Raw genomic sequence first — 13,436 nt, forward strand, 5'->3', positions numbered from 1 at the left:
AAGCAAGACAAAAGCTCTAATAACATTTGATGGAGATGGACTGAAAAAACACTGGGGAGCAAGCTGGCCAGGACACAAATCTCACTTGGACAACTCTCACTCCAACATAAGCTTACTTGGAAAACCCTCATTTCAATATAATGACAACTTTCAGACACAGAATTCCCCCGTATACAGATCAGTCATTACAACTGACCATCTCCTACATATAGGTTGTAAGTCCAGTTTTTCCACAAAATAGAGACAGAGATAGGCACACCATAGTTTGTTTGTTTTTTTACTGCGTATTCTTTCTCTTGCAAGTGTGTCAGGTCAGTCAGTTTACAGACCCCAAATCTGGCAGACCAAGATGAAAAGGACAAATGTATATAAGTAATTGTTCCATCTCAGTCACTCCAGAGAAAGTTCTATCTCAAGTCTATACATGTATATTTTTCAAAAACAGAACGGATGGGACTTACGACCCTGTCATTCGAAAGTCACTAGCCCCCCATATTCTCATTCTGACAGACTTGCCAGCCCTTCCAAATTTAGAGTGGCCAATTACATACAGATACACACATAAACAGACATACACACACACACACACACACACACACACATACACACACACACACACACACACACACACACACACATACTCATATATACAAACATACATCAAGAGCTACAACTTCTTCCACACACTGGTTGCTGTGTCCACAATCTTCTTCATTTCACAGAGAGAGCACTAACATCAAAGGCAGAATCTCATGCAAGATGTGAGAAAAACAGGACGACCTACCCCAGAGGGGATCGTCACAAATCATAGACATAGACACACACAATTTAACTTTTAATAAAACAAAAACATAACATGAAAAACTTAGAAAAGATGATGGCTTATACAGAAAAAGTATGCATTTCTAAAGGAGAAGTGAAGGAATGGAACATGATGGTGATGAATCACAACACAATAGATACACACTTGGGCACACAACAGCAACAGTACAGCGCTTGCAGCTGAGTTATTACACCACTACACCCATTCTCAATTAGCTGTCAGGATACCACAAGGATCAACTGGCTGTTATTAATACAATACAGGGGTGAATGTTGTTTGCCGGTACAGCTACCATCCAGCAACCTACATAAGACAATCAGCACAGATTTTAATACTCTTTTTTTTTTGGTCAGAAACCAAAACTAAACCAAACCTTTTCTCTCGCCTTTGAGTAAGATCAACTTTTACCCCAGTTTGCCACCTCATCATTTTCATGGCATTTTAGTGAACGGCGAAGGCCAGGGAGGAGCTAGACCAGTAACAACACTTGTCTCATAAAAAAAACATTCTTACACAAGACAATTTAATTCAAACGTTCATTTCCAGAAAGCTTTTGTGGAGCCAGGTTTCTTTATAAATAAGAGCATCATTCAACCAAAATTGTAATATCATAACCTGCTCACAAGTGAACGCTGTCGCAATTTCTACACTGGCAGCACTTAGAATTTTGCCCAACAACTCAATATCTTGTTGGTTACGTAAAGTTTTATCTTGTTCTCTTTCACAGACTAACTTAAAATTTTCACCTTTATATCTATCTATATCCTGTTAATTTTAATAATTTCAAAATCAAAACTTCAAAAGCCTGATTTCTTTTAACGTGCAACTCCTTCTCAGTTAACAAATGGTCTTCCACTTCATTATTGACAATTTCGGTCATCGCCTCTCTTCTCGTATAAATGTGTGATTACTGAAAAAAAAGAGTGAAAACCTAGGGGTACTTTTACCTCCAGTGCACAAAAGCTGTGTTCAATGACTTGCTCATCAACAGTCCTGTGCTTTTGTTTCTTATTTAGACTGGAACAAAGATTCTGTAAGGTCTCTGTTGTCACAGGCGTCTCCAACAGAGTTTGTGACAACTAAAGCATTTTGGTTATGACCCAGATATAACACACACGGCATGCTCCAATGCATATGGGGGTGATTAGCAAAGACTGCTTCCATCATTCAGCATCTTCTTTGAGAATATGTACTGGTTACACACCCAACATAAATCTACTGTATGAGTGAGGTGAGGAAAAATGATCAACATAATGTGAGCAAATCAGAACTGTGGGGTGTAGGGGGAAGGGACCACACATTAAGAGTCATTGAAGTCACCATAGCCACTGTGGATATTACAGATTTGTAGGAAATAAAATCAAAATACTAAATGCATGTTAAATTACTTCCTCGACCTATCAGCAGCTCCAGGCATTCCAAATGTATTTGATCACAATAATGTGGTGGAATGTAAAAATAAAAAATCAGAAAATCTCAACTTAAAACTCTACACGAAAAGATTAGCCTATACCTATGTTATTAACAGTTCAGTACTGTGAGAGCATCAGCCTAAATCTAATAGTAGTAATAGTCTTCTTAGTAGAAACACAGGACTGGGAGTTAATTTATTCTCATGACACGAGGACCACAAACTATGTACAACAGAGAAAAGTTGCTCGAAGCCTAGAAGGGAAAGGGAAGGGGAAGAGCAGACAAGAAACAAAAACATGAGGAGCGTGGAGGAGGCTGCAGTCTAAAATCGGAGTAACATTTACGCAGCACATCCTTCAAAGGCCCTCTCAGGTCCTGGAAAACAATGGTAATAAATTAGTGCAAAAGAGATGCCACTAACCTCTTCTAATCGTCTGTCTGTTCCTTTGGCTAAAAGATTGTTGAATTCCCGCTCCAGCACCTGCCGTGCCTGTGGTTATAAGACGTAAAAAATTTAGTATGTTAAAACAAATATATGGTGGAATCAGGCGCTCGTCAATTTTTGGGCATGTGGAGTTTTTGGTATCATCTGAAAGCTTATTCATTTGCATTGCTTTCAAAGAAAAAAACACCCGTTTAACTTCAATAGAAGTCGAAATATTTGCGATTCAAGGAGGTGAGGGTAACATGGTTTCAGAGGTAAAATCATCGAGAAAACGGCTGCCAAAGTTTGGACATTTATAGCTTGAGAGTCCTTGAAAACTAAAACTTTACTTATTTTGTGTCATTAATCAACATTTTTCAGTAAAATTCAAATTGAAAACTGTTCATATTCGGACATAAAAAGCGTTGAACCAAAAAACAAAAATTTGATAAAAATTGCGTAACGAGGAAAAATGCCTGTTCCTTCGATTTCATTATTTTGACGAGTGCCTGATTCCACCACAATGCCTCAGATATGATATTGCATTCATACAATTAAATGGATTAAGAAGTTGGGTCTTTTTTCAATAAAGCATGAAAGGACAAACAGCAACACTAATAAAAGAGGGTAAAAAGAAGAGATGGAGAAACTAGAAAAAGAGAGAAAGGGTAGGACTACAAAAAATGAAGGAGGAGAGAAATGGAAGAGATGGTGTTTCCAAGAGCAAATCTAGAAAGTTAGAGTTATTTGTAGACAAGGTCAAGCCAGCACAACATGAGAGATTCAGTTCACAATGTTGAAAGAAAAAGTTTTTTAAATTCGTAATATCAACTTCTAAGAACACAACAGAACAGTGAAGTGACACATTTCGATTTACCAATCTATCTCATAGCACCAACAGATGAGGAGCGGGCAGGTTGAAAAGGTATGTAAAGTAAAGCAGAGTCTCACCTGTTGGTTCTGTGTGGGGATCTGCAAGGCCAGAGCCATGCTTGCGTGGTCAAAGCTCTCGTCCAGGGCAATGAGAGCCCCGTGCACGCCGGACTCTTGCAGGTTGTTGGCGTACTCTCGCAGGTTCACACTCTGCACCCACTTGATGACACGTTCGTTGGACCACACCAGCACATCTGTTGGAGAGAAAGAGAAACTTGTTGACAAGATGACACTTATTTCATATCGAGAAAAAGCACCAAAAACAAACAAAAAAAAGCAGAAAAGAGAGACAGGCAACATGTTGACAGATTAACACTCATGTCAATTCACATCAGGGGAAAGAGAAAAAGAGAAGGAGGGGAATCAGAGAAAAAGGCAGAAAGAGAAGCAATTATGACAAAATAGCTTTCATTTTATAGCACGGATAAGCAACAACAAAAAATTTTTAACGACAACAGTCAACATATACGTTGAAATATAAACCTATGGCAGAAGACATAACACCAACCATTCTGCCGTCATTTAGCATGGAATTCTCAATTCTTCAGTCTGGAATTTTGGCTTTGACTGAGACAGTAGGCCAGTCTAACAGGGACTATGTGGATGAATTCTGCCCCTCTGAATGACATAGCCAGAGCTAGATGTACCCTGTTAAATGACAAGTCACCGGGCCCATAAATAAAAGACTGGCACCAATAAGTCACGGGTTCCCACTCAGGGCATTAAACCCTCAAACAAACTTTTTAAAATTTCGATTTTGTCCTACTGTACATGTATAGGTGATGCACCCTCTCTCATAATAAAGAGTTCTAGGTCTAAATGTGTATTTGTAAAATCATTTCACAATGCCATCGCTGCCTTGTTTTCTTTTTTCTCCCATCTTCTTTACTCTACCATTGACCCCAGTTCCTCACCTTTAGATTATCTCTTCATAAAAGGCCGTTGGACTCAAACAAAAAGACAAACCACCCACTTCCTTCAAGACACACATCTCCAATATTAACAATTCAAAAATTAACAGCTAAGAAGAAGAATGGAAAAAGTTAAGATCCAATTGACTAAAGGAGACCTGCCATGTCACCTTCAGCACCTGTCAAGTATTCTAAAAATCTCCAGATCTCACCTTTCACATCCGCCAAACTTTCCTCCCTCCTCCTTTCCAGCTCCTTTTTATCATAATTGATTTTTTTCAAGCAGTTAATACCATACTGTAAACTGGTCCTGAAAAGAGTAAGTAAGAAAGTTTAGTACCTGCAGCTGCTCTTTAACTAACTAGAAATGCGAAACGTCACAACACAAAAGAAAATTACTGCCATGACAAAACACAAAAAGAAATTCAGAGTATATTGTTTTTATGTTCGTTTAAGTAAGGTTTTACGACGCTCGCAACTGCATAAGGTCAAATGAGCGCCAAGGGGTGGATGTAAACAGAGAAGTCCAAACAGGAAATCAGGCTTACTCTGCTCACCTCTCTAGACTCAAAAGCACAAAGTCTGCTTCGACTATCAAGGCACCCTGGAAATAGCAGTTCACAAGAGAGTGACAAATATACAAAAGAGGTAAAGGAAAAATGACGACAGTAAGGATGAGGAAAGAAAAAGCAGCAGTTCCCCATATGTTGTTCCGGCACAGTATGAGCATGACATTGATAAATCAGCCCATTCACAATTCTACAGTGCATAAGAACAGTTTGATATCCCCTCTTTGGGAATGGCCTAAAGACACTTCTGTCAGTGGCACTGCCCTGGGGGGGGGTGGGGGGGGTGGTATATCGTTTTTAATATGTAGACTATTCACAGAAAGTTAAAAGAGCAATCAATCTTCAGCATGCTTTAGCAAAGTGCCTCAACGCTGCACCACAGACACCAGTGAAGGACTTAACATTTGACTCTTCATACTTAAGTTTAAAACTTCAGAAGCAGGTGAGTATTATAAGTAATGATTCGTAAGAAATAATACTACATCATGCCGAAAGAGACATCAATAACATATTTACACTTGATAACTCCAAACAGCAGTTTATAAAACACAATTAAGTGTGCAATGCATTTTATCCAAAATTCCAAACCAAGAAGTGCCAGCTACCTGTGAAAGCTGTCCACCATCTTGAGTTGACCCCTGAGGTCTTTCTTAGTCAAGTGGTCAAGCATACGAGCATCAACAAGACACTCCATGAAGTGGCTGCGGTACTGAGGCAGTCCCAGACTAGGCAGCCAGTCTTTGCCGATCCACTCGTGGTTCATGTCACCAAATGCCAAAGTCTGGGGGGGGGGAAATTGTAGCAGCCTTTAGTAAGTGTGAATAAAGAGAAGCAAACTGACACGTTAGTGACAACTTTGAAAAAGACAATGGCAACTGTTTGAGTAAAGAGAAGCATATCAAAATAAATGAAGGTCATTTCATACAGAAATAAACAGATGGACACAAGATCAATGCAAAGACTGGCAATAATTAACTGCAACCCAGCATTATAACCGCTTCAGAAGCAGATCAGGGACAAAAAAGTGTGACAGAAAAGAAGCAGGAAAAGCGACCACACCTGAGAAGTAAGTACAGCTCCCTTCCGACAGATAACAGTGTAAGTGATTTAGCAATCTACGTCTTGTAATGATGGCACAAGCGGCTAAATAAATCGTGCCAGATAGAAAGTATCTGTTGCGATTAATAGTTAATGTTATACACCTCTACAAACACCAATTTAAGAGGCAGGTTGCTTCAAACCTCCCTGTCAGGGCTACTTGGAGGGATACAATATTCCTCCTGACAGAACCAGATACTCTAATAAAAACCTCCCAACTCGGGAGTAGCACTCATGTATTGCGCGGGCAAGGGCGTAAAGGCTAACCCTTACAACACAGATGTCGGTCCTGTAGTAAGTGCAAGAAAAGAATTACATAAATGTGCAAACCACATAAGCAAGGTACTTACGGTTCTGGAAGTCTTTGGAGCTGAAGGACTAGTAAGTGAAACCATTTCCTGGATGGCCAGCCGCAGCTTTAGCCTGTGCAGGGGGTTGCTGATGCCGATCTCACGCTGGATCTCCGTGTCTGACAGAGCGGACATAATGGCACCACTCTTCACGTTGGCTCGACATGCAGCCACGTACCAGGCAGGCATGCCCACCCAAAGCTGAAGTGAGAGAGAGAGGGGGGGGACATAACAGCAAATTACAAGCAGAACATGAAGTAGGGTTGCAAAAAAAATTTGTTGTATACCCACAGCCAGTGTGTGAGAGAGAAATAAGAACAAATTACAGGAGGAACATGGAGTCTGGTAAACAAATAGACCTGCTGCATGTCAACAGAAGGTGCAGTTCTTCAAAGGATCAAATAAACATGAACATATCTCTCCAATGAGATATTTACTTTCACGTATCCACCTGTCTATCATCTCTGGCTTCATTCTTTCTCTTTGCTCTTTAACTCTTTAAGCCCTGAGTTTTTTCCACCGTCTCCCAGAGTTTTTTCCTACATTCACCTAAACCTAGTGCACTATGTCTCATTATAACCCCAAAAGCTTGCCTCCAACTTCTAAATAGCAGAAACAAAGGTTTAGTCATTACTAAAAGAAACTTGGTTCGGGAATAGTTCAGAAAAACAAGCAAAAACTAGCACTAAATAAAACGAAACAGTTGTCACTAGTACTGGACGCTCCCAGCGTCCGATGGGGTTCAAAGAGTTAATGCAAATGTTTCGCCTTCTAAATAACCGGTTCTCCTCTAGAAGGGCTTTAACTTAAACAAAAATAAAATCATTTCTTGACTGAAAACACTGAAAAGGATTCCCCGCTCACCTCAAGCCAAGCCACGACTGTCGGTCCATTCCACAGAGCAAATGGAGTGCTGGCTTTCATGGCTTCTTCAAGCAACTCGTGCCTTAGACAGAAAGGTCAAACAAGGAAAGTTACCAAATCTGTACTTAATGACAATATTTCAGGAGGAAGTCAGTTACAATGGCAATAATACAAAATGGGATAGAAAGGAGCTCATTAAACAAAAGCACCACCAGCCACCTCCTTTATCAGGACAGTTCAACAGAATAACAAACAGCAGTCAATTGATGAATCCATCATCTGTTTGTTTTTAGTGCTCGCAACTGCATAATGTCATGAGCGTGCGGGAAACATGAAATATTTTCGAATGGTAGGAAATTTTTTGAATTTTGCCCAGGTGGTGGCCGAAGCCTACTCTTATCGATTTTAGACCACCAAGGGATCTTTAATGTGCAAAACTAGCACACGCGACCTCCAAGATTTTTTGTCCTTGTCCGAGATGGCTAGATGTAGATCTTTTCTACCACAAGACTAGGGGTGTGGCTGAAAGACAGCATTAAGAAGGAGCCAAGGAGTAGCAGTGGAAAGGCTGAAGAAAGAGTCAGGAGCCCAGGGGAGGGGGCAAAGGAGGTGGGGGGAGGAGGCAGAAAGTAGAGACGAAAGCAGACAACAGAACATTGTTAGAGAGCAGGAAAGTAGGTGAAAGGAGACAATTTTAGAGAAGAAAATTTTTCCGTCGCTACCCGGATTCGAGAGGCGAACACCTTAACCTCTAGGCCACAAGAGCCCCCTCCATCATTTGTGTCTAAGAAATGTTAAAACATATCTAAAAAAAGAAAAAGACAATCAAAAGATGTTTGTTATGATAACAACTTCAGAGAAAAATTTCATCAATGACAACAATAGCTGAGAGACAATTTTCTTGAGGTGTTAAGTTGTAGTTTACTGGTTGGTACAAATTTATCACACCTCAGAGGGATACAAGAAGAATAAAACAAAAGAAAAATGGAAAGAGGGAGACAGAACAGACTAAACCAGACAGTTGACTAACCACATCTGTAAAAACAATAATATACACAAAGATGAAATAGAAAAAACACACACGTTAGAGACAAACTACATTTTGAGTAAGAGCGTGGTTCTAAAGTAATACTTCATATGCAACTGGGAATACACTTTCTCTTTACGTCACAGTTCATTATGCACACACTTTCTTTGTATGTCATTGTTCATAGAGTACACACTTCTCTAAACAATAAATATTCCAGTCAAAGTGTCAATGCAACAACAGTACCACTCAATGATAGGTCTGGAGCCCAGAAGTGAAGCAAAAATGAACTGTTGCAATAAAATATATAGAGATAATTTAAAACATAGGCAAATTAGAGACAAAACTAAAACACACGATATTCCACTGATCATCTTCAAGTAAGAGTAGTTTGTCTCCTCCCTCCCCAAATCAGTCATAGTATAATCCCAGAGCATGACTGTCGTAGATACCGGTCATCAGTTTGTGTACACTTTTCACTTTGACGGTATATCCCAAACCACACAACACAGCGCCAAAAGTGGCAAGACTAATAAATTAAATGGCAGTCTCCTTGTCTGAGAACAATAGGGCCTCTTGTATAACCTGGGTTCAGAAATAAAGGAACTAAAGTTATAAGTGCTGGGCTATGATCTTATCTTCTGAGCTGAATGCCCAACCTGCAACCCTCACACAATATTTGAACAAAACAATAAACAAGACAAGGACAAAAAGTCAACACAACTCTATCGAGGTAGATACTCACTTTTTCTTTTTTCTCCTGTCAAAGTCTGACTGACCTAACCCAATGCCCATTTCAGACCCACTGTTTTCCCCGCTGTCATTGAAGGAACCTGTAACACAGACAGAAACCACTGAAGAAGGCAGACATTTCATATGAAAAGAAGGCAGACATTTTATGACTAAGAGAAGAAGGCAGCCATTTCATGCGCAGGAAAAGATTGTAGATGTTTAATAAACATGAAGAAGACATTTCATGGACACAGTGGTGACAGTTTAGCAGCCTCTTTTAATAAACAATGAAAAATTAATTCAAAGCATAACAAAAAAACCACAAAAAAAGCAAAATTCATAAGCTTTATCATGTAAGACCTCAGCTAAACAAGAAATTTCCATTGTTCCTCTTGATGATGAGAGAAAAAAAAAGAGTCCATTGTACATCTTTTGAACGAGCTTAACATCAAAGGAACAACATTCTTGAAGCATGTCAAGCACATTTCACACACTTTAGAATACTCAGGGTCATTTATTTCTTAAGTACCAACTTTAAGTGGAATGGCCTAAAACACAACAACGCCTTTACAGAAGTCTTTAAAAACTGTCACAACACCAACTCATCGACAAAATGACCAGCAAAATCTTTTCAAACGCAATTATTTCATTTGTCAAAATTCAATTTATCAAGAGAAAAATGCAGGAGACGAATCAATAAATGGTGACCATTTTCTTCGGCAAAACATCTCATGAGTCAGTCTAAGATAAATGAGAATTGAAGGGTGGACATTTTCACTTTTGTAAGCTATAAAGGGTGGTCAACATTGATATTCTTGAAAACTGTTCATGCTCATGTACAAACACTAATCAGTAAGCTGCTGATAGCATTCGTATGAAGCTCTCACACCAATTCTGAGGTGAGATATGGAGAAACTATGAGTAGGCCTAAATCGTGATAGTTTCAGACTTTCAAACCAACGTATATGTGCGTACTTCAGCAACTCTTAAGCTGACTCTCAAGTAAAGGAGGTGTGCCTGGATTATGACGACGGTGATAACTTCTCAAATAGAAAAGCTTATGTGGGAGATTAAAAAAGAGCGATTAGGTTATGTTTTACACCACTCCCAACCACAGCAGGAACATATAATATCTCAGTACTTCTGACACTACTTCGAAAGCAAGGAATAGAGTACATTTTCCCGGACGGCAAAAACATTTGCCATTTAAATTAAACAGTCAGCATGAAGTATAAAGTAAGTCTTTAATGAATTTTAAAGTCAGGACGAAAAAACTGCTAACGTAAATACGAAACCAGACCCCCCCCCATAAAACCCTCCAAAACGTACCTGCTGCCATCTCCCGAGCCAGGAGCTCTTTAGGCTTGTGTTTCTCTTTCTTGGAGAAGAAGCGTCCCAGCGAGCTCTTCAGCCCTTTCTTCTTGGGATGTGGGTGGAGCTGCTTGTGGAGGGAGTCCTGGCTGCTGTGTAGACTGCCCAGGGGGCTGTTGGAGGACGTGGCACTGATGTCCTGGAGGTGGCTGCAGCCACAGGGGAGAGAGACAAAGAGACAGAGAGAGATAAGACAAAACAAGATGAGATACTGTGAATGAGATCAGATAGGCTCATGAAAAAACATAAGAAGAGATTAGTCAAGATAAATCAAAAGAGATAAGAAGAAAAGATTAAATGAGATAAATGAGATAAGACAAGAAAAGATTAAATGAGATAAATGAGCTTACAAAAGAGAAGATGAACTGAGACTAGACAACACAGATAAATGCAAATTTGAAGAAATGTTAATAGTCATAGATAATGTAACAGACAAATCACCAGGACTATTTGAAATATATACCTATGCAACATTAACACATTTTCCAACAGGAAACATCGGATTGTCATTCTGCCCCCAAATTTACATTTAACTTTATTATTAAGAACACAAAAGTAATACCTAAATTTGTTTCTTCCCACAACAAAATTTATTCTTTCTGAACAATTCCTATTTTATCCGTTTACAGGAGCCAACTTCTGAAACAGCGTAGCCCATTTCTACAGTACAGCATGTAATATTTTTTCATCATGCACTTACACATCTGTGCCTCTGGTATATTTAAATAGTGCCTCTACAAGTAAAGACAAAGATCGTCATAAGTTCCAAGCAAAGTCAGGGTCATCCTGACAACTACAGTGCCCATTCTTTTTGCCACAGGCCCTTTTGAAATCAACAACAGCGTCATTTTAGTACATGGTGTGATTAACAATTGAGTGGGACTACTTAGTAAACTTCATTTTCTTCTCCTCCAAAAGCAAGATATGAAACAGATGTCAACAATCATGGTTCACCACTCGGTACTCTACTTCATCACACTAAAAAAAGAAACCTTTACCACCCTTCTCTTTTCCTGTCATCCATCTGTTCAAATTCTTTAAGTACTATCAAACCTAGTCTGGGGACTCTTGTGGACTAGAAGTACAGTGTTCGCCTCTCATTCAATAGGTCCAGAGTTCGAAAACTGACAGTGACGGAAAAAATTTTTCTTTAAAAAAATTTCTAATCATGTCCTGTCATCTGCATCTCCATTTTCTTTACATTATAATGACACTGTCCCAGAAGTCCACCCGTATAAGACAACAACCTTTTTTTCTCCTCTACCAAGGGTGGCCGTCTTGGACACGGTCGACTGTACTTCTGTTCGTTTGTGAATAATGCACATCTATCGCTAAAACAGCCGGTCCCTTGCTTTTCTGTGGAGAAAGCTCATGGTGCGTCACTCACCTGGCAGTCTCCTCCGGGCTCTTTGCCAGAGCAGCCGCCACCCGCTCCAGTCTGAGGGCACGTGGGGTGGGTGGGCTCGACTCACACTTGATTTGGCGAGATTCTTCTTTGGAGTTGATTGTGCTGTCGTCACGACTGTACTGTTGGTGATAAAAGACAAATGCTCACATTACAAGTACGCTTGAACAACAGTAAACAATAGTGGAGCCTAAAAACACAACCACAATGGCACAGCCCCCCTCTCATGTCCAGAATATTACCAGTCCAGAGGAGTTGAGCAAAAGTGTATTACAAGTCAACACCACAACCACCACATACAGACTAAAACTAACTGGGACAATGGCAACACTAAAAAGAAGTTTACACGACACAGTAAGCACCACAGTACCCATCAACTACCCAGAGACAGAGATAGCAAAAACACAGCAGGCAGAAATATCCTGTACCAAGCCTGGCACAGACAAATCCTCAAGCAAATACTCCAGGGCCTGCCTCCCTTCTACCAAGTCTATCAACCAGAGCAGATTCTTTTACTTTGATGCTGGAGAGAGCCTAATTTTCTATTGTCTCTCAAAACAGGAGACACAATTTATTCCAGATACTCACGAAATGAAAACTCTCACTGAAAAAAAAAACGTCCATGGTTGTGGAACAACATTGAGCAAAAATAAGACAGGATTGTACGATACATGCCTCGTCTGCTATTTTTCACAAACTATATTATATGATAGGCCATACAGGCTATAGAAGCAAAAAATCAACTCTATGAAAACCAGGAAGCTCCACTTCTCTGGGCCTCATTGGTAATTATAGATATTCTACACCCATTTAAATAAAATTTAGATGATTTAAACAGCTGACTGCTTCAGCTTTGCCTGTCCAGGGAAATAGTGGGACATTTTATCTCAACATATAAAAGGGATACAAATGTACTCAACAAAGTACCTTCCACCAATGGGACGCCTGCTCACATCTTATGAACATGAGTGAAAAAGGTTAATCATTCAACCACAGGTGCTGGTTGCCTCAGTGGTCAAAAGGGAACATTTACTTAAAAGAAATGTACTCCCATTCAAAAGTCCAGTCCACAGAACTGGGTCAGGCAGGAACTCTGATTAGCAAGTGCATACTAGACAGACAGAAATCAGCTCAAGCAGTCTCTGGCCTGTACACAACATGGTCCCTGTGATATAGCCCCATAATAATCTTATACCACTGCACTGTTAACTCCATCAAAACCCCTTATCAAATACCCTACATAACAGTTCTTCATTGCAAGGAAAAACAGATCAGTGAGTCGAATATTGTTACAACAGCTATTAAGGCGAACAGAAACCTTCCAAAAACTTTTGCATATTGGTATCTTAATATACTGGTGAGCAAAAGAAAGTGGGCAGTTTTCAAATTGGTGCTGTATGAGTCGTCTCGCGAATTTTGACTTGGCGATTGACATGCTGAGCTTGAGTCACTTTAGAAAGTCGGTCAAAACAACATTTGTTTATTTTGTTGTTATAAAAAGTGTTTACAACACGTT

At 39.7% G+C, this 13,436-nt stretch overlaps 1 protein-coding gene across 1 annotated transcript in view; it reads right to left on the reverse strand.

The window, feature by feature from the left end:
• The window catches only part of LOC101848338 (liprin-alpha-1), a gene marked incomplete in the record, with an annotated part of 88,793 nt that overhangs the window by 9,129 nt on the left and 66,228 nt on the right, over positions 1-13,436 (reverse strand). Inside the window, 9 exon segments of the mRNA XM_013079852.2 lie at positions 2,658-2,726; positions 3,612-3,787; positions 4,717-4,814; positions 5,679-5,854; positions 6,522-6,722; positions 7,386-7,467; positions 9,158-9,245; positions 10,474-10,664; positions 11,903-12,042. Of these exon segments, the coding sequence (XP_012935306.1) occupies positions 2,658-2,726; positions 3,612-3,787; positions 4,717-4,814; positions 5,679-5,854; positions 6,522-6,722; positions 7,386-7,467; positions 9,158-9,245; positions 10,474-10,664; positions 11,903-12,042 (1,221 nt within the window).

Source organism: Aplysia californica, unplaced genomic scaffold (assembly GCF_000002075.1).
Source record: "Aplysia californica isolate F4 #8 unplaced genomic scaffold, AplCal3.0 scaffold00066, whole genome shotgun sequence".
In the NCBI taxonomy this organism is placed as follows: Eukaryota; Metazoa; Mollusca; class Gastropoda; order Aplysiida; family Aplysiidae; genus Aplysia; species Aplysia californica.